The following is a 19,941-nucleotide window of genomic DNA, read 5'->3' as shown; positions in this document are numbered from 1 at the left end:
GGCTTGCCGAGATTGGCACAACAGCATAATGCAAACCCTCAATGTTCCACTGTGGCTGCTAGTCCATTTACATGAGCCATGTGTTTGTTCATGACATGCTGCCATAGAAGGAGGCATTCTGCCCCTCCCTCTTGGAGTTATTCTGTTCCACTCTCCTTAAGTATGCAACAATGGCATTACCTGCATTAGTCATGTATTCTCTAAGGACCAGCATTGTAACTCATTAGTATATTTACCCTAGTCTGATACATAAGAATGGCAAAGAGACACATGGTGAGCTTACCGATGGTTTAGGTTATTGATGAAGTTGTTGATGGTTGCCACATCAGTGCTTGATATACATGGCTTTGTAGTTGGGAAGTTTTTGGTAGAGAGCTTTTCATTGTCTGTAATTGATAGAGCATTGACATACATAACACTCAAAATACATAGATAACATGGAAAACTACATAAAGCAGCATACTTGAACAAAGACATAACTGAGAGTAAACAACACTGACTTATCAGCAAAACTGATAGGTGAAAGGCATACACACCATTTACACTGTCTGAATGCAGTCAAAATTACCATTGCTAACATGAGACAAACATGAGGGCAGCCATGCAACATGCACACAATACTTGCTTGCAATGTTTGATTGTGCACCAGGTTTCCAGTTACCATTGTTGTTAATGCTTTGCACAAATGCAACTTGATTCCAAATGGTGCACAAATAATCCATAGCTCAATCAAGTAAGACAAGGACTCACAAGATTCATTGAGGCTTTTTATTGCTGAGCAGACTTCACAGACCGACTCCATTGTGCTTCAGCTGGTTGGGAGGACAATTTTCTTCAGAAGGTCCCATCCCCTGAGTTGGTGCAACACATGGACATCAAATAATCCTGCACTGAGCACCACTTCCAGCAGCACCAACTGACATCACATGATGACAGTCACTAACTGCATCACACAACAGCTCAGCACAACCCTTGAGCTGTTGTTGTCTTCAACAGGAGCTCATGCAGCAGTTCAGCCTCTGCAAGAAAGGCATTGTTCTAGTAACAATTCACAGGCAACACACAGCATCTGCAATCCTAAGGATCAGAGATCATATGAGCACAAGTTATTGTTTGCATGGCTTATTCCTGTGTGGCATCTTTCTCAGTATTGTTGGTGGTTGTGGTTTTTTCCAGAAAGTACTTCTGACAGGAGGTGGAAAAAGATAGGCATGCCAATGCTCATTTAACACCTTAAGGCTACGCTACTGCTGTACAACAGTTCTATAATGAACTTGTCAGGGAACCAGAGTGATGCAAGGGCCTATGTTTGTTCAGACCTTTTCCGCTTTGTGCTGAGGGCTCTTTTCCTCATTAAGAGCTTATATTTTACATACAGTATACCCTGGTTTGTTTTCTTTTTTAAAACAGGGACCAGGTGACAGGAAATGTCTTCTATCCCTTACTGGACCAAAGGAATGATACACTGCTGGAGATCACAGATGTTTGGATAACATGCATCACCAAGTGACCCTGTGTCATACAACAAGCATTTTCCTGATAGGTCTGCAATTTGTAACACCAAATGGTGGTTGAATTTTGGGTGTAATGCTGGGCTTTTGATGAATTGCCTGGCTTTAGCATTTGGCTCAAGACCTATACCAATATCACAAAATGTGATGTGGATGCCAGAATAGCCATTTCATGGAAGACCCTAACCATAATATGCTCTATTCTTGGTCCTTATAACCATCATTATGAATATATATATATATATATATATATATATATATATATATATATATATATAACCTGACTGAAGCAGATAATAGTCCAGACCTGATGCAATAATAAAGACCATGTTATGGATAGCAACACAGACCACAGAGAGCACATGTACAAATAATAATTATGAAAACATTATAAATGCAGATACCAGGCTATTAACAGAAAAGAAAATGAAACTACTAAAAAATAGCTATTACTAATATGACTACATAAGTTTGTATTGTAATATTCTGATGAAAGATTTAGAGGAAACATGATAATTAAAATTAATTTTCATGACCCAGAACCTTACCACAAACAAACAATAGATATCAAGAAGATCAAACACAAAGGAGCCTAATTCCACTTTCATCTGCTCCATTAATGTAGAGTGGTACTGTTGCTACTAAAAACAGGAGCTTCTTTTCAATTTTATCAAAGTTATCATTAGACATAAATGTATATGGGCATTGAAATATTTGGTTTACACAAAAAAACATAAATTCATCAAAAGGAAACCATTATCAATCTGCTGCAAGGAGTCAAAGAACACCAAATTTCAACAAAACATCAATATTGCTTCAGAGCAAACAAAACTAATGCCACTAACCCTTGTGAACTGACCCGAAGCTCGTAATATACCAGCAAGTGTATACAAACGAGTGCAACATCCAAAATAAGTCAAAAGTTTAAATAAACCAACTGTCTGAAAATCACTTCCATTGCTCTAGCGAAAAATATTTCCAGCCTACCTACACCCGAATGGAGCAGAAACCCCAAAATGATTGTAGCTGCCTCAACCTCTTTAACTTATTCAGGTCATAGAGCTACCAATGTTCCACAACGCATATATGCACGAATTTTCAAACAAAATCCTCTCACGCACCCTTCCCCGCCGATGCTTATCCGAAGACAGGGCGCTCGGGGGTGGACAAGTACCCAAGCCGGTACGATTAGTTTACCAGCTGGGCGTATTTGAGCGATTCATCAAGCCAGCTGATACATCATTGGTTTCAGCTGTTAAGCGCTCTAGCTCAGAAGGTCTGCCGTTTTGACGCTTAAGTTCTGAAATATTTTTTGGGCTGAGAAAAAAATGTTTTTTCAGAAGGTTTTGAATGTTTTAAGTTGCAATATTATGAGAGAAAAACATGGGCAAGCTATTCAAAAATGTACTACGATGTTGCCGAAATCCCACTGACGGCTATAGTCAGCCGATCTTTTCAGTAAAGATAGCTACTGAATTTGAATGCATCGAGGCCGCGGATTTTTACGTGACGTATGACAGAACCTAAAGCGGCAATTTTGGATGGCGGTGTTGGCTGGCGGAGGGACCCGGCATTTGTTGTTCGCGGAATTCGTCGAATGTAGGCGGTGCGTGTTTGGTTGTTGATAGTTTTGAATTTTTTAACGTGTTTGTGCTGCATTGTTGTGGTTTTTGTTCATTTTTCCCGAAGCATGGCAGGTTTTGTGTATCTGTGTGCACGTATGTCCGCAGCCTGTCATCCCACAGCAGAGGGTACAAATGGGGATCCATTTACATTACATTTCCAGCAGAAACTAAATGGTTGCGCATTGGACCATGAACATTGGGCCTATATTTTTTGGAAAGGACCAGGTGGGTAAGAAATAGCAATCTGGCTGAGCCTCTGGTTATGCATATACAGAACCAATACTACATATACAGATGTGAGATAGGTTTGACATCCTGTTTTTTCATGTGTTTCTCACAGATGCCAAATATTGTACATGCAAGTATGGCTATGCCTGCAACACCAGTATTTGACTATGATGAAGAAGATTTTCTGTTTGATCAAGAGTCCAGAAATGTGAATGAGGCAACCTCTCCTTTTGATGATGTACTCTTGGCAAAGTGGACATATGCCATGGATCATGGGCTATTTCATTTCTCTATTGCAGCTGAAATGCCTATTAAATGCCTTCCAGGAAAATATAGCTTATATTTGCAGGCAAGTGCACTAACATGTTTCCAAACATCCGCTTTGGATCAAATGTTATGCCTTTGTACATGTAGCCATTTACCTATATTGTTGGCATGCCCATGCTCTCTGCACTATTATGTGACCAATGCCACCAAACTGTACAGTTTCCAAGCAATACTGGTATGTCAAAAACTGGATTTGCTAAACAAAAACAGCATGGTTTCATTAGTATATTTCTGTCAGATTGCCTCTTTCACACAATGTGAATAGCTTGTCATCCTAGCTTGCATGTTATCTCAGAAGTATTTGGTAGGAGTACACATCTTTCACCTAGTCTGCCAGATATTTGCACCAATGTGACTGAATCTGTGAGAGTATTAATCCCTGGGAAGCAAAGGTTTCTAGAAAGGCCTGTTTATAGGTGCAATCATATAACCCTAATTTTATATTGATAGTTGTGGGCTATTTTATCAATTTTATTAAATTTATGAACTGACTTACATGTACTTATTAAAGAACATAGGGTTATGCTGTTTTATCTCATTCAGTATTCTGTGTATGCTGTATTAGGACTGGCAATTCTGTCAAACCAATTGTTTTGAACATTCTGCTCTTCTGAAAGGGTATGTGCCCCACCTCTTTACTTTCCTGATTTTAGCATCATGTGTCATGTACTGTGCAGGGTTTTTTAAGCTAAGATATTTGCTGTGCCGGGTCAAATTTTCAGACCATTTAGTCAACTGCTTATGTACAATGTCACACACCCTTAGTTAAACATAGATGTCACATCTAATGTACCATCCACTGCTAGCTAAATCCACAGCGGCACGCTACGCGGCGGCCGCCGCCTACCTTCTCCAGCACGCGCGAGCCGGCCGACCCCGCCCGGTTCCACTTCGGCCGGGTGCCGGCCGGCGAGCACCTGCTGCGTCTGGGCGGCGGCGTGGACGCGGCCGATGACGACCGCCTGCTCATCAACATTAGTCCGGTGGGCCGGGGCCACGTGCTGCTGGTGCCGCAGATGGCACGCCTGCTGCCGCAGCAGCTGGAGCAGCGCGGTCTGCAGCGGCTGCTCGACCTGCTCCTGCTCAGCCGCAGCACGTGAGCGAGGCGCGACGGGCACGCCAGCCACGCGCTGTCGCTGCGGCTGGCGTCCGACTCGCCCGATATGTTGCTGAGACTGGAGTTCGGTTTCTGCATTTGTGACAGTCAGTCAATGAATGTGACTATACTGATCTTGTGACTGGTATTGGTGGTGGTTTTGTCATCAAATGTGTTTCATGTTTTGCTGCATGTGCTATAAGTTGTGTGGAAATGTAAATCAAAACTGTGTTCTTAAGAGCTCAGCCAGCTGACAAGCTGCCTGTTCTCCATCAGGTGACTGTTCTGACTTTGGGATGTGCCCTAAGCAAGGATTGACAACTGAATCAGATTTTGATGCATCACCTCGTGATAATATAACGTCGATTCGCCTACAGAGGCTTCAGTTTGCAATGCACATACACCTACACTATCTCATTCCAAATCTTTCACCATCTACCTTTGTACTCAATCTACATTAATTGTGTCTGGGGTAAATGTAGCATTTTCCCATAGTGAGAAGGGTACAAGCTTAAATGGTTGGGTTAAAGGCCAGCTGCTGCAAGAGGGTGAAATTATTTACATGGTTTAAAACATTATTGCATGCTCTTGGTCTCCTCATCTGTACCTGTGCATCATGTAAATCTTTGTGCCAACATTTATTTGTGCAAGTTGTATGCATGTAACAAAATTTGATGAGGGTGGAACATGCTCCCTTGGGTCACCATGTTTATGCGCTTCCCAGTTTGTACCTTACCTGGGCAAGGCTGGATATTGTATGCATGATTTTTGGATATCCATTTCTTGCACAGCTTATCCCAATATCATCATTTGGTTTGCGAAAACACGCTTGGTACTAGTCGTGATGGGTCATGAAATATGGATGCACACCCAAACAAGCACTTCAGGTATTTTACAGCACCAACATTGTCCAACTGGGTGACATCAGAGGTCCCCTTGTGTATTTAACCGTGTGGTTTGTTTGTCGCTTCGCACGGACGACCGTCATGTTTTGTGTTCATATCGATGGCCTGCAGGTGGCCGCGCTTCTCTGTGGTCCGCTGTGTGCTGCTCTGAGGGACGCTTGGCCCGCGGCCAGCAGCTGGGACGGTCCGGCTCCACCCAACTGACTCGTTCTCCTCCACCTCGTCAGCGGTCTTCGAGGGCTCTTCAACAGCATCGGAGCGCGGGCGTCTGTGAACCACTACCACTTCCAGCTGTACTACTTCGACCACCCGCTGTACATCGAGACGGCAGTGAGTGCCTGGCGCAGCCGCGTCCCCGAGCAGGGCGTTCGGGTCGTTGTGCCCTTCATTTCGATGGCGTCAACGCTTTGCATTGTTCTGCAGAGGCCCGTAGTCGTGATGTTCTCATGTAGATAGATATCTGATATTGGCGAGAAGTGATGTATGCATGCATGCATGATGTAGCGTTCCCGTGGTGTCCCGGGCTCTCGACGCCCCGTGCGGGCGGTGCGCGGGGACGATTGCGCCGCCGGCCGCGCCGTCAGCCGAGTGGTCGCTCGCCGCCAGCCGGTGGAGCGGCTCGACGACGGCCTGTACCAGCTGACCGCCTTCCCTGCGCCCGCCTTCGTGTTCGAGGTCACGCGCGCCACGTACGCCGACGTCGCCAGGTGAGGCGGCCGCGTGGCCGCGCGCGCGACGGATACTCGGTCGCGCGTAGCTCTCCCTTCTTGGTGGTGCTTGCGAGATGCGCGATGATGGTCTGAACAGCCGTTGGTTGTCCAAATTACTGAGTTGTGTACACGGCATGTGGGAGAACAGCTGCGCCTGCGTAGCGTGCCGTGAAGCCTGTGGAAGCTGGTGATGGCCGGGATACCACGGTCAAGCGGTGCTAGTGGTACACCTGAGACTTGTCGCACCCAGCGGGCCTGACGCGTGCTAGAATAAGCTTGGAAGTGACCGCGCCGCGCCTCCAAATATCGAAATGTTGGTCGCGAGCGCAGCCTGCGGTCGTGGTGAGGGCGGTGACCATCAGTTCGTGCCGCAGTCGCGTGGTGGCGCTGGCGGAGCTGATCCTGGACGAGGGGCTTGCCTTTAACCTGGTGGCGTGCCGTGGCGGTCGCTGCTCGGACTCGCCGGCGCGACCCGAGCTGTACCAGGCCGTGCGCGTGTTCGTCTGGCCCCGGCAGCCGGAGTTATGTGAGTCGCCACGGACGGGCCTGAGACGACGGTGGGGCGAGCGAGCGCCAGGCTAGGGGCAGCGTCGGGTTGGAGCCGCTCAAGGGGGAGGGGGGGGGGGGGGGTCGTGACAGCGCTCCCAGCGTTCAAATATGAAATTGTCTAATTTATGCATGCCTTTGAATGTTGTCCAACACCAATGAATGTGTGCTGTGGGACGTTTCACGGTGGCCTTGCTGTTGATCTCAGTGACGGCGTTTGTGGTCTTGAGCGTGGTGAAGTATATCAGCATTGTGACCGCTTGGCGGGGGGCACTTGAGTGAAGCTCCAGGTGGGGGGAAGGGGCGGGGGCATTTAGCCAGATCATCCGGCGCCCTCAGTTGATGTGTCGTCCCGCAGTGCAAGAACCGACGGACGACTACCAGGTGGCCTCGTGCGAGTTCGCCGGACACATCACCGTTGCATGTAAGGAGGGTGTGACCCGTGTGTGCCATCCAGGGTCCCTAAAAGACCTCATCGTAACCAGAAACAACTCACGGAAGTTAGAACACGTGGGTTCTCCCAGAAAGAACTCACGTGGAACTATATTTTTTTCATCTTATTATGAACTACAACAATACATTCGTCAATCGTTGCATTCGGATTTGCGTGGTCTGCGCCGTTGTTCTTCGTATGTCGTAACGCCTCGTACCATGCAGCTATGTGCCGTTACTACGCGACATATGTCTCTTTGGGTTATGTACTCGCCGCCTCCGGTCCGCTGGATCCGCCGGTGCGTGCCGTGTTCTGCGGCCCGAGCGGCCGGCGCCGTGCCGTGTTCACCGGCCTGAGCGGCCGGCGCCGTGCCGTGTTCTCCGACCTGAGCGGCTGGCGCGTGCCGTGTTGCGGCCGGCGCGTGCCGTGTTCTGCGGCCTGAGCGGCCGGCGCGTGTCGTGTTCTGTGGCCTGAGCGGCCGGCGCGTGCCGTGTTCTGCGGCCTGAGCGGCCGGCGCGTGTCGTGTTCTGTGGCCTGAGCGGCCGGCGCGTGACGTGTTCTGTGGCCTGAGCGGCCGGCGCCGTGCCGTGTTCTCCGGCCTGAGCGGCCGGCGCGTGCCGTGTTCTCCGACCTGAGCGGCCGGCGCCTGCCGCAGCGGCCGAGTCCCTGAACTCGCTGACCGAAGCCGGCGTGGCCGAGAGTCTCCGGACCGTGGCCGAGCCCGCCTTCCGCCAGCTCCGGGACATCGTGCTGAGCCGGCTCGGCGGGCCAGCCAGCTGACCTGCTGACCTCCGCCGGCGACCGGACGACCCCCGGCTGAACTCTGCGGCTGACCTCCGCCGGGGCTCATCATCAGACGGCCTCTGTCGTTGACCTCTGACCGGGCTAGCTGATGATTAGCCAGTATCTGGACTTTTGTTTCAAAATTTAAAAGGACTGCCCCTCGTCCTCCAGCCTTGAGAAGATGGTCAATTCCAGGGAAAAGCAGTGTTATTGCTTTGGAGTTTGATTTAACGATTTTTGCTTCTCAGCCCTACACCTACGCCAAGCTTATTCGTGAAACTGCACACCCCCCTGGGACCTCAAAATGCAGCTGCTGTGTGGTATAGGGGGGGGGGGGGGGTGGACCGCAGCAGCGGCGTAGGTGATTTCCGCCTTATGAAGAAGATCCTGCCCCGCGCAGTTACCGGTTGCTGCTCTACTCATCGGCAACAGTCTGATTACAGCACTTTCCTCAGTGCATGCAGCTGAGCTGGACTTACCTATAGCCTCAGTTTACGGGCTTCACCCGCCCTGCTGTCGCGGCCCACGCGCAACTGAGAAACGGAGAGAGGCTTGCAATGGCACGGAAATGGCGTGCTTCGAATGTGTGAAAAAGTGCACATAGAGGAGCAGTCGGCAACGACTTAGGCGGTGTCTGGTACGATTTTATCTGTTTCCGTGCTCCTTTTTTACACGTTCCTTTTGTTTTACTTGAAATTTTTGATAAGCGAAACCTAGTACAAGTAAACAACATTAAAAAAACACAATTATTTCAGTTTCCCACCGACATGTGCGCCCAACTGAGAACAAAAAAAAAAACTTTCGGAACTTTTCGCCCATAGAATAACTCATTAGCGCCGCTGCGTAGATGGACCGAAAAAAATTGGAACCTTTATTCAAGGTCGCTTGTGCGTTTCCGTCCTGTGTTCAGACCGCTTTTCTTGGTGGAAAATGTGTATGTGTTTTTTCAACTGCGAATTCCTGCTTGAGAACCAGAAATTCCGTCTGCTTGATTATGCACGGCCGTGCGAGTCTCTAAGGTGGACATCCCTTTTATATAAACCATGCATTTTATTCGATGAAACAGCAGCATTCAAACACGCATATTAAGTGAATGAATCGTGACAGTTATCTTCTTCCTCATTCGTTTTGGTTGGAGCAGGTGCCAACTACTCAGTATTTTATGTGTTTTAGTGTGACGTCACTCATTTCCATAGCAACTAAGGCATGCCCTCAAAAAGTGCCGGCAGTGCGCGTACGGGATATTCCCTGTTCTCCCTGGCTGTACGCTCCGTCAGAAGAGGCGCCTGTTGTTTGGAGTGCGGCTCGCTGAGTGCTGCGTGTGAGGGTGTGCAGGGTTGTAGGAAGGGGGTTAAGACGTGTGTTGGGGAGCAGCATCAGGTCCGAGTACGGAGCGTATTGAAAGGAGTCCTTGTGTGAGGATGACGATAGGTTCCTGTTGAAGCCCGTCTGCAGCATCCCCCCTTCAGTCGTGGCTGGTGTGCCACGCAGCGCTGTTGGAGGCTCTGGACGTGCCCATTTTTTTTTTATCGCGCTGCTCACTGGGATCAGTTTTTGTATTTGTTTTCATTTTATATTTGTGGAGACTTAACTGTATTCGGGCCAAAAACATCAAGAAAATACTAAGTTTCAGGCGCTCGTCAGCAGTTTTTTGCTCCGGCCTGTATGACCCATAAATGACCTTTGATTTGGACGAGATAGCTCCATCGGACCTGCGCCCCAGACCAGCCGACTGTGAACTGACCTTTACTCCAGGTCAGATGACCTCCAACTGGCCTCGGACTTAGATAGGATGACCGCCAGCCGATCTCCCACTCGGACCGGATGACCTCAAACTGACATCTGCCTGCGGCCGGCTGGCCAGGGTGCGAGCCTCTCTCCGTGGGGGCTGGGTCCCCACTGCTGTTGATGTCGACTGCAGATTTCGCTGGTGTCCGTCCGTTGGCGGCCGCTGCTCCGTGGGGGGGGGGGGGGGGGGGGGGGCTGGGTTCCCACCGCAGTTGTTGATGCCGACTACAGATGCCGCTGGTATCCGTCTGTTGGCGGCCGCTGCTCCGATGTTCCAGTGGGATGCTCTAGCTGTGTGGTAACACCCGTAGCCGAGTAGTTCATAGTTGGTCAGTGGATACGTTTGATTGTGTTCGGCTGCGGGGACCAAAGCATATGCCAGGTTTCTTTTCCGTTTGCAGTGTCTTATTTCTTTATCCTTTGTCTTTCTCGGGGCACGCCCGCTGAATGTGCGTTAATCGCGTAAAGATGTGCCCTGTTCGATAATGGGATATGGTGCTGGGATGCCCTCCCGTGTCTACTTGCAGTGCATGCTTGCGGTTAAGGGCTATGCTGGTGTTTTGGTGTTTGTTGACGCTCGCAGCTTTTTCACGGATTTAATGCCCGTTACGTTGTTGGTAGTTGAGCGCAACTGATATGAATGGCAGGGCGCGCTCCACGTCTTATCCTCTAGTCCCACTCGGGTCACGTTTACTGAGCCGACTTTGTTATGAGCAACGAACGCGTGGAACCAATTCCAGACTGCAGAACGCAGTTGACTTGTTTTGAGGATGCCTTCTGGGGAATGATTCGGTGGAACTTTTTACCAGTTTTATTCTCGGCTGTGTCACAACTTGCTGTCATACGCGGTGAGCAATACACACTCATAGAACATGTATGTTTGGCATTGTAGTTGTGTGAAAATTTCAGGTTGACGGAGTACGTGTATGTTTTACCAGCTGTGTGTGAATCCCCACCATCCGATGGATTCTGTCAAGATGGCACCGACAAACCATGAACAACAAAAAGACGTCATGAGACTTCTCACTTTCTCAGGCGGTTTAAGTTCTCCGTATGAAGCACACTGAGGCCTACTCCACTGAGGTGAGGCGAGCACAGAGCGGAGTAGCCGACCGCGGTATATTTGTTCAGAATAGCACATACGAAATCGCGAGCCACCGGAGCAACAAGGAACGGTACACAGAGTACACGAGCGGCGTGCCTCGGTCCTGGTCCGCGGCGCGACGCCCTCCGACCCGGCCCCACGCTGGGGGCGCCGACCCCGCGCTGGGGGCGCCGGCCCGTGCCGACCGTCAGCCGTCTGGGATGCGGGACGGGGCTGAGACGGGGTAGCCGACACAAGCCACGGCCTCGGTGACAGGATGCCACCCGGGCGCGCGTGGGCTGGCGACGGGATGTCACTCGGGCGCGCGTGGGCTGGCGACGGGATGTCACTCGGGCGCGCGTGGGCTGGCGACGGGATGTCACTCGGGCGCGCGTGGGTCGGTGACGGGTTGTCACTCAGGCGCGCGTGGGTCAGTGACCGGGTGTCACTCGGGCGCGCGTGAGCCGGTGACGTGTCACTCGGGCGCGCGTGGGTCGGTGACGGGATGTCACTCGGGCGCGCGTGGGTCGGTGACCGGGTGTCACTCGGGCGCGCGTGAGTCGGTGACGTGTCACTCGGGCGCGCGTGAGTCGGTGACGGCACCACGCCGGCTTCGACAGTCTGGTGGTGTCAGCGGCCCCGATGTCGCCGGGTGACCGCCGCCCGATCCACGTGACATGCGGCTCAGAAACCTGATCTCTGGTCCTTTGGCTCCGCCCCGCAGCGCTGTGCGGGACTGGGGGAGCTCGCGCTCGTGTTCGGTGATCAATGCAGGGTACAGGCGCGGACCTTCGCCGGCAGGTCTGCAGTCGCTCACCGCGGCGACTACTGGGTGTTATCGTATACTTGCGCTCATCTCCAGGCGGAACCGGAATCAAATCCGGTATCAAACGAGTGTTCGTTGAGTCGAAGTTGAATTGGTCGGGCAGCTAAGCTGAGTCATGGATCATTATTCAGAGTCAAATGTGAGACAATGTGTTCACAAATCGTCGATGGGATGACCCAAGTGTAGGTGCTTCTGATAGCTGTTATGTTCACTGTTATGCACATGCTGGCCGCTGAGCAACTATTAGAATATAAACGCCTCTTTGGCGTCTTTTTATCGAAACATGTTATATATGTAGGTGCATGAACTTTGTAGGGCGTGTGATGCCTCTATCTTGAACTGTTCTCACTGGATTCGGGCCCGACGAGATCGGTTCTGAAACTGAGCCACGGACGCCGGATGTAGAAAAGAAACCGTCCGGCAATCGTGCTATTTTCCGTGAGTCGCAGCAGGAATAATTCCCCACCAGCTGTGTGTCGGGGTTGCGAGTGATTCTGAGAAGCTGGATCAAGGAGAATGCCCGCTCGATAGTGATGAATGCTATCCTGCCGCCATTTGTCGTTGCCATTCAGTCGTTGGCAACAGGAGTCCACAGGGCATCAGTTTTCGCCATCGCTCGCTACATTCCACGTGTCCCTATCACTCGTATAATCGTATATCTAGCCGTGTACGAAGTTGCTTTAAAGCTCGCGGTAACCCTGCTCGGCGGTGTTGCGTGCCGCTGGTGGCGCCGTTTTCCAACCAGGCGTACAACTCTCATACTGACGTGTCGTTACGCGCTCACTAGACGGCACGTGTGCGAATAATCTGCCCACTTCACCCCGCAATGAAATTGCTCCTCAGACCATTTGTGACCGTCCAGTAAGCCACGGGTGCTGTTTCGTGTGAGCTGATTAGTGTTCCACCTGTCGCCCTGACCAGGGTCTGTAATGGACCGGGTCATAACCAAAGGACGACACCGGACCACTCTGGCAGTTTCCTCCCCGATTTCTAACATCCTCCACCCTTGCGCTGGCCGTGGTCTGTCGGGTGCGCGCTCCCGGGTTTGCCAGGGCACGCTATGAGGTTCCCACCGCCCCAGCGACCTGTCAGTGGCGAAGGGGGCGCATGCCGGCAGGTCTACCTCCGCGGTACAAACAGGACCCGATTTCCAAACCCGGTCGAGGAGACCCGCCTGCATAGCATCACACGCCGGGGCATGTTCCCCACTTAGCTCTGTCCCTGCAGCTGGCCGCCGCACCAGTCCTAGCCGCTCTCTCGAGCTCGCCGTCCTTAGAGCCTGGCTCGGCGCGCCGCGGCCGAGCCGCTCAGAAGAGGCAGCCGGGCTCGCCGGCCGGCGGCGGCGGCGGCTGCAGCCCGGCGTCCGCGGCGCCGCGCTGCAGGATGGCTGACGTCATCTGCGCCGCGTCGCTCAGTATGCGCGCGCTGTGCTGCTGCGCGCGTGCCCGCAGCGCCGCGATGCTGCTGCTGCGGAAGTCGTGCGGCCGCTCCTGCTGCTCCTGCGGCTGGTGGGGATCCTGTTGCTGCCGGTGCTGGTCCGGCTGGTGCTGCTGGAGGTCCGGGTGGTGTTGCTGATGGTCCGGCTGGTGCTGCTGGTGGTGCTGCTGGTCCGGGAGGTGGTCGGGGCGGCGGCGCGTGCGGCTGCTCGTCGCTGCTGCCCGTCTGACTGCTCGTCTCGTCGTCTCCGACGTTCTTCAGCTGCTCGGCGGCCTCCAGCGACTTACGGTGCATGCCTGTCGAAACCCCTTGCAGTCAGCTCGAGTCTGTCGGCTCGAGTCAGTCAGCTCGAGTCAGTCAGCTTGAGTCAGCCAGCTCGAGGTTGTCAGCTCGAGTCGGTCAGCTCGAATCAGTCAGCACGAGTCGGTCAGCTCGAGTCAGTCAGCTCGAGTCAGTCAGCTCGAGTCGGTCAGTTCGAGTCATTCAGCTCGAGTCGGTTAGCTCGAGTCAGTCAGTTTGAGTCAGTCGGCACGAGTCAGTCAGCACGGGTCATTCAGCTCGAGGCTGTCAGCTCGAGTCTGTCAGCTCGAATCGGTCAGCTCGAGTCGGTCAGCTCGAATCAGTCAGCTCGAGTCTGTCAGGTGGAATCAGTCAGCTCGAGTCAGTCAGCTCAAGTCGGCCAGTTCGAGTCAGTCAGCTCGAGTCTGTCAGGTGGAGTCAGTCAGCTTGAGTCTGTCAGCTCGAGTCGGTCAGCTCATGTCAGTCAGCTCGAATCTGTCAGCTCGAGTCAGTCAGCACGAGTCAATCAGCACGAGTCTGTCAGGTGGAGTCAGTCAGCTTGACTCCAGCACGACAGACGAATGGCCATGGTCGAGGCTCCACAGAGCCGGCAGCGCGATTCATGTGTTCATTGATGGGAGTGTCAACTCTGGCTTTTTCTATGAAAACTAACTGATACGGCTTAAGATATGTCTGTGCATGATGACAATGTGAATAAAAGTGCCCAAATTTTTGCTAAAATAAGTAAATGTACCCATAGCAAGTAATGTTCCAAAGCTGAAGTCCTTGGTGATGAGCGCTGGTAGCCGAATCAGTGCGTGCGCCTCTTTCAATTGCTTTTTTGAATTCCGACGAAGTTCTTCATCAAGCACGATATATGCAAGTGATGGACAGCGTCAAGGGTTTCACTTTGGAAAATTGGTTGTGGGGTGGAACCAATAAAAATGACCTAGCCTACCCTAAAATACCGACTTCTCCTCAGATTTTGGCCACTTTGATTCGCGTTCCCGGTGTTAAAAAACGAGCATTTTGCCAGCTCCAAATTGCTTTGATGTTGAGAAATGACAGCCCATATGAAGACTATGTGACTGTGATAATAATGATATCGATAGGTACCGGCTTAGGTACCTCGTGTACGACCCGTTCAGTCACTCGCTGTGTTTCATTGGCCCAGTATTGATCTTTGCTCGCATGCATACGGTAGGGGCAGGCTAAAAAAGGCATTGAGTAGGCTCCTTTCAGTATTGGGGGGCTCAGGCCACCCTACCCCCGAAAGTAGATAAATTGACACCTCTGAGGAGCATCATAGACCAAATACTTGTTTTTCCATATAATCTGCTGAGAACCGACGCAGCTCCCTTACTGATCATTCATAAACCAGTCGGTCAAAGGTATACATGATGGTCTTATCTTAACTATCGCTGTAAGCTGTGTGCAACTCATGAGAACCATTGCAAAAAAAAATATGTCGAAAGTCCAAACACCCACTGGAATGCTTTAGCCGATTGCAGAGAATTGGAGACGGGGCATAGAAGGCGTGATGGCCAGGTCGGTCCGTCCTGGTTGCATGCAGGCCAGACACTCGATACCCAGACTGGCAGCGACGCTGCGTTTGGCCATGCCAATGATAGCTGATTCAGGGACGGATCCAGAAGGGAGTCACAAGCTCATGCCCCCCCCCCCCCCTCCCATGGGCTTGGAAGTGGCCCATAGACTTCGAAAGTGCCCATAGCCGGCCGAGCAGACGCAGTTTTTAAACACAAAACGCGGCAAAATTGGACGTCTTTGGGCTTCCAGGCAAACAAGAATAGTCGCAAGCGAAAGTGAAGGGCCCGCGAGCCAACAAAAATGATCCTTAACCTATTGAGAGGGTGGCGATCGAGAGATTTTAAGGCTCATTACGTTGTCCAAAAGCTTTACGTTGGTTCCGAGGGCTCTTGTTGTCCATTTGCAGTCAACTCGATCGTTAAGAAGCCTTTTAAGGCTCCATGCGCTATAGCCGGGGCCCCATATGTTCACCTGACGAGATATTCTCGGTTGCTCAGGGACCCTTGACGATTGTCTCAGTTAACCTATTGGCACAGTCGTAATATGCTCATGAACACTCTATATTCGTATACGGCCTTTCCAACTCTCTGACACTTGTTTGAGGCCCTACGCTCTTGTTGGGAGCCAATCTGTTAACTTGCCTAGACACACTCGGTTGACCGAGCGCTCCAAATTGGGTCTTGGGTACTTTCAGCTTGAATAGAGGGCCCCACGCACCGGTCGCAAGGCTGTCAGCCCGCACGAGCACACTGGATTGTTCGGGGCCCTGTGCGTTGGTTTTGGCATTTTGGTCAACTTGAATGGAGGAGCTTGTGCTTTTGTTGGGGTCCCCATCTGTTCACCTGCTCGGGCACGCTGGATTACTAGGGGCCCTGCACATTGGGTCTTAGTATTTGAAAGGAGGTCCCTTTTCTCCTGTTGGGGACCATCTGATAACCTGCTCCGGTACACTTCATCTTTTTGGGTCATCCACACTGGGCCTTGGGTGCTTCTTATTTGAAAGGAAGTCCCCACGCTCTCCTTGGCGCCCTTTTCGATAAGCTGCTCGGGCGCACTCGATCGTTCGGAGGCCACTTGCATTGGTTTCTGGGTACTTCCTAGTTCAATGGATGGACATATGCTGGTTTCAGCGTCCCTTCCTGTTAATCTGCCCGGATGCACTAGGTCGTTTGAGCGCCCTCCTCACTGTGGCGTGGGTATTGCTTGTTTGAACGGAGGACTCTACACTCTTGTCCGGGCGGGGGGGGGGGGGCATGTGCCTAAAATATAATTTGCTCGGGCACACTTGATCATCCCAGACCCTCCATATTGTGCATTTGGTACCTCTGATTTGAATGAATGGCCCTCCGTTCTCGTCGGGATCCCACCTATAAAGGAGGAGAGTTTCACATGTATGTTCGGCTTTTAACAGAAATAGCCATCTTGAAGACCTTTCAGTGCTGTTCACAATCCTGCCTTTCTAAGACCTAAGCTGCTCTAGTTTCTGGGCTACACGCTCGCGAAAATGTGGAAAAGCATATCGAGGAAAGTATTTCAGCCACCTTGGCATTAATGACGTCGTGATAATGTCATTCAAATCCTGTCATTTCATAAGCCATGCGGCGATCCAGGCCCACAAAATCTGATTGTCGAGGCGTTTATACCTGGCGTTGGTGAGCGCGATTTGCAGATATAACGGCCGTCAACTGGACATCATTCAATGTTGTGCGAGCTACGATGACGTGTTCAAGCCAATTGAAGATCGTATTTACTAAACAGGGAACTGTGTTGTGTAGAACAGCCTTTTCCACTGCAAAAGTTTCCGAATAGTTATAAGTAATCTTTCTTTATCTTACCTGATGCCCGCTTCAGTATCTTCAAATATGAAGCATTCCCTTCAAAGGGAATGCCATTGATATGATAGGTGTTTTATTTTTCACACGCTCGAAATGAAACAGGTGAGGGTTGCTTTCCCTTCAGAGACACGACAGCTTGGAACAGTGTCAGAGACGCATAGCTGGCTCGCAATTCATGCTTATTGAAAATAGCGGAGAAGAGGGATTATCCACAGGAGGGCACTTGCTTGAGCGTATTTGAGGAAAGGTTGAAGATCATGCTCTTATACTATGCGTGGAATTAACATCATGAATAACTGGTATGAATTCGTCAATATTAATATTCACTAACGTGCATATACTTTATCGATGCAATTTTGACGTATCGAGAACCTGCGTATAACTGGGTTGTGATAGCCACATATATTGTGGACACTGGACACTGCATTCTTGTGAATGGCTGAATGAAAGCACAACCTCTTACCTAAGCACAGAATGTAAGTTAGGCGCCGATTTATTTTTTCAGTATGCAAGAGAGAGCTGCAACTGCACCCCTTCATCTTCACAAAACAGGTGTTTCGATAAGAAGGTGAAGCATACTGCGATGCTTCCATGTATGATTGCTGTGGCTACGTATATGAGGCTTAAAAAATATGTAACTATGGTATATGCATATATATATATATATATATATATATATATATATATATATATATATACCATAAATAACCAGAGCATAAGGCGCGAAATCCGTTTTTTTCCGAAATCCCTTTGCCCTTATGACGACTTCCACAAATCTGCACCCTTCCCCAATCATTTTCAGAAATTGACACCGATGGACCTTGGTGCCTTAGCCGTAAAGCAATAGTCAGATATGCGGCGCTGAATCATTACTCTATACGTCCCACCGACGTCGTTAGTAATAGGTAATAGGTATAGTAAATAAAATAGGTAATTTCCGTCGATTATCGGATTTATGACACTTGTTATGCTTGTGTACCACGTGCTTCATGCATTTTGAATGCCAGGATACTTTGCAGTCGTTCATGATAGGCAAAGCAAAGGCCCTGCACATATATTGTCCAAATATCAACCATCAGCTGGTCACATCGACCAGTCGGCTAGCCGTAAATAAGCTGGGAATGAAGCCCGAGCTGGAACTTGATATTTAGCAGCCAACTTTAGTTTGTTTTGCCATGTTTTCCGAAATATGAGCCTCAAAATGGCACGATTCACCATGCTCTGGAAAAAATGAACAAGCTAAATGCATGTGCATGCATAGCACACCTAGTTTTGTAGGGCAACGCGCAATAAGACGGGTTCCCGTGTAAAAAAGGAACATGCTAAAAATCTTGAAATTTTCTGGCCGTAATGCAACGATTTTTTTAGGGACTTCAAACTCTAGGGAGCTCCTCAAGACTAGGGCTTCCCCCTTTGATGAAATCCCGAATCCGCTCTTGAGCTGATTTAACAGCCATGAAACGGCTCGAGACCAGTTTAAACTGATCTCGATACGAAATTCGGCGAAATTTTGGTATTTAGTGAAATTTGGTTTAAACTTATTTCGATATCTATCGAAATCCCTGATTAAGTAGCGTCACTTATCCCTCAGTTCAATGGGACATCATTACGGAATGAGGCTATTGTAACAGAATAAGTTATTTTCGTCGACAAATGTTTCACGTAGTAAGTGATCCGTTAATACTACGCCTAATCACTGCTTTGTTTCTTTAAACGTGTATAATAGCGAGAGGTTTTACTATTACTGCAAGAAAAAGCGTCGCGGATGGCGGCGTATGGCTATATACAACGGCCCCCGATCTAAAACGGAGCGTGCCGTCCGGGCGCACCCCCCCCCCCCCTCCCTTCGGTCCGCGCCGGCGGAGCGTGAGAGACGGCAGCAGAGCATCATACCGAGCAGCCAAGGAGCCGGGCAGTCCTTGTCCTCGCTGACCGACTTGGTGATGGTCTCTGGCAGCGGCAGCGAGTGGCGCACCATGGCGCCGTACAGGCCGTACTCGGCCATGATGGTGGAGCGGCCCCACGTCTTCTCCGTCTTGCGCCACTTGGCGCGCCGGTTCTGGAACCATACCTGTCGGCGAGGGGGAGGGGTCAAGGCGGCTTGACTTAACACTGACTCCTGGCCTGGCCTGATCGACTGACTACTGAAAGCTGATGGCCAGATCCACGGGTGCGCAGGGTCCGCCAGGCTGTGTCCTCCCGTTCGGCGAGTCGCTGTCCGACTGCCTGGTCAGCTTTGGAGACGCCTTGTGTCCAGGCATGGGCCCGCCCGTCGGCCCAAGACTGGGCGTCCTCGGCACGTCCGTCAGGCCTACCTCCGACCACGGCCCGCCACGTCTGCCGCCGTTCCGCGTCATAGTCCTGCACCCGCCCCCATACCCGTGGGCTGCCCTTCCGGGTGCCTGATCCGCGGTCTGGCAAGCGAACCCCAGCCCCCCGGCGGCGGCCTGGCGGCGCCGCCGGCGCGCCGGGCCGCGCGGTGACCGCCCGCCGCGCTCGCCGCGTGCCGACGGGCCCCTGCCGCTAATGGCCGCCGGGGGTGTGGGCCCGCCGCCGGCAGCGGCACGTCGTCGGCCGAAAAACAACGCTCGTTAGCCCGCTAACGACATTAGCATCGCATCCGCCCCGTGCCGACGAATATAAATCCGCTATTTGGCTTTGTTACTGTTGATCATTGCATCGGCTGGCGCGCCGGAGCGGGGCAAAACACGGCTAGTGTGTCGGTGCCGGCGGCTGGGACGCGTCGACGGCCGCCGGCGGGCCTGCGCGGGCACGCTCTGGACGGGGGTGACGGATGGAGGACACGCTCGCTCTGGTTACGGTGTGGACGTGTAGCGAAAGAGGCTGCGTCTATGGTGAAGCTATGGGCACGGAAGGTGGTGGCTGACATGAAATGTGAAGATGAAATGTTGAAAGTTATAGACATTCATGCAATGGAAATGGTGGGCACCGCAGAGGATTTGCAGAAACATTTTGATGA

At 51.2% G+C, this 19,941-nt stretch overlaps 3 protein-coding genes across 3 annotated transcripts; 1 reads left to right on the top strand and 2 right to left on the bottom strand.

The window, feature by feature from the left end:
* Nucleotides 1-283: 283 nt before the first annotated feature.
* LOC119094021 (ubiquitin carboxyl-terminal hydrolase 34) lies at nt 284-2,663 on the bottom strand (the record flags this gene model as incomplete). Its single annotated transcript, XM_037217080.1, is given in 3 exon segments — nt 284-386; nt 751-1,019; nt 2,633-2,663. Coding segments are annotated over 2 exon segments (155 nt in total), but the record flags the coding sequence as incomplete, so codon positions are not given.
* Nucleotides 2,664-2,776: 113 nt separating this feature from the next.
* Nucleotides 2,777-10,139, top strand: LOC119093585 (GDP-D-glucose phosphorylase 1). The gene is made up of 8 exons (XM_037216559.1): nt 2,777-2,787; nt 3,477-3,713; nt 4,498-4,787; nt 5,920-6,022; nt 6,299-6,399; nt 6,777-6,928; nt 7,307-7,372; nt 8,037-10,139. Exons 2-8 carry the CDS (start codon nt 3,477-3,479, stop codon nt 8,159-8,161), a joined length of 1,074 nt encoding a protein of 357 aa, XP_037072454.1. The 5' UTR covers nt 2,777-2,787; the 3' UTR covers nt 8,162-10,139.
* An 883-nt stretch (nt 10,140-11,022) lies between these two features.
* On the bottom strand, nt 11,023-19,318 carry LOC119094115 (homeobox protein ceh-10-like). Its single transcript, XM_037217191.1, has 5 exons — nt 19,277-19,318; nt 18,855-19,032; nt 13,490-13,595; nt 11,188-11,252; nt 11,023-11,030 (listed from the first exon to the last, which is right to left on the bottom strand). Exons 1-5 carry the CDS (start codon nt 19,316-19,318, stop codon nt 11,023-11,025), a joined length of 399 nt encoding a protein of 132 aa, XP_037073086.1.
* Between the last annotated feature and the right edge of the window lie 623 nt (nt 19,319-19,941).

This window comes from Pollicipes pollicipes, unplaced genomic scaffold (genome assembly GCF_011947565.3).
Source record: "Pollicipes pollicipes isolate AB1234 unplaced genomic scaffold, Ppol_2.1 Scaffold_4002;HRSCAF=4701_pilon_pilon_pilon, whole genome shotgun sequence".
Lineage (NCBI taxonomy): Eukaryota > Metazoa > Arthropoda > Thecostraca > Pollicipedomorpha > Pollicipedidae > Pollicipes > Pollicipes pollicipes.
This window is presented reverse-complemented; position numbering and strand designations above follow the sequence as displayed.

Bases quoted from the DNA above. Each gene is read 5' to 3' on its own strand.
- LOC119094115 (XM_037217191.1), bottom strand. From the start codon at position 19,318: ATGACGCGGAACGGCGGCAGACGTGGCGGGCCGTGGTCGGAG. The intron at 13,596-18,854 runs GTATGATGCTCT...GGGTTTCGACAG, and splicing joins CCCGGCTCCTTGGCTGCTCG to GCATGCACCGTAAGTCGCTG. The intron at 11,253-13,489 runs GCCCCGACCACC...CCCGCATCCCAG, and splicing joins GAGCAGCCGCACGCGCCGCC to ACGGCTGACGGTCGGCACGG.
- LOC119093585 (XM_037216559.1), top strand. From the start codon at position 3,477: ATGCCAAATATTGTACATGCAAGTATGGCTATGCCTGCAACACCAGTA. The intron at 4,788-5,919 runs GTGAGCGAGGCG...CCACCTCGTCAG, and splicing joins CTCCTGCTCAGCCGCAGCAC to CGGTCTTCGAGGGCTCTTCA. The intron at 6,023-6,298 runs GTGAGTGCCTGG...GCTCGCCGCCAG, and splicing joins CGCTGTACATCGAGACGGCA to CCGGTGGAGCGGCTCGACGA.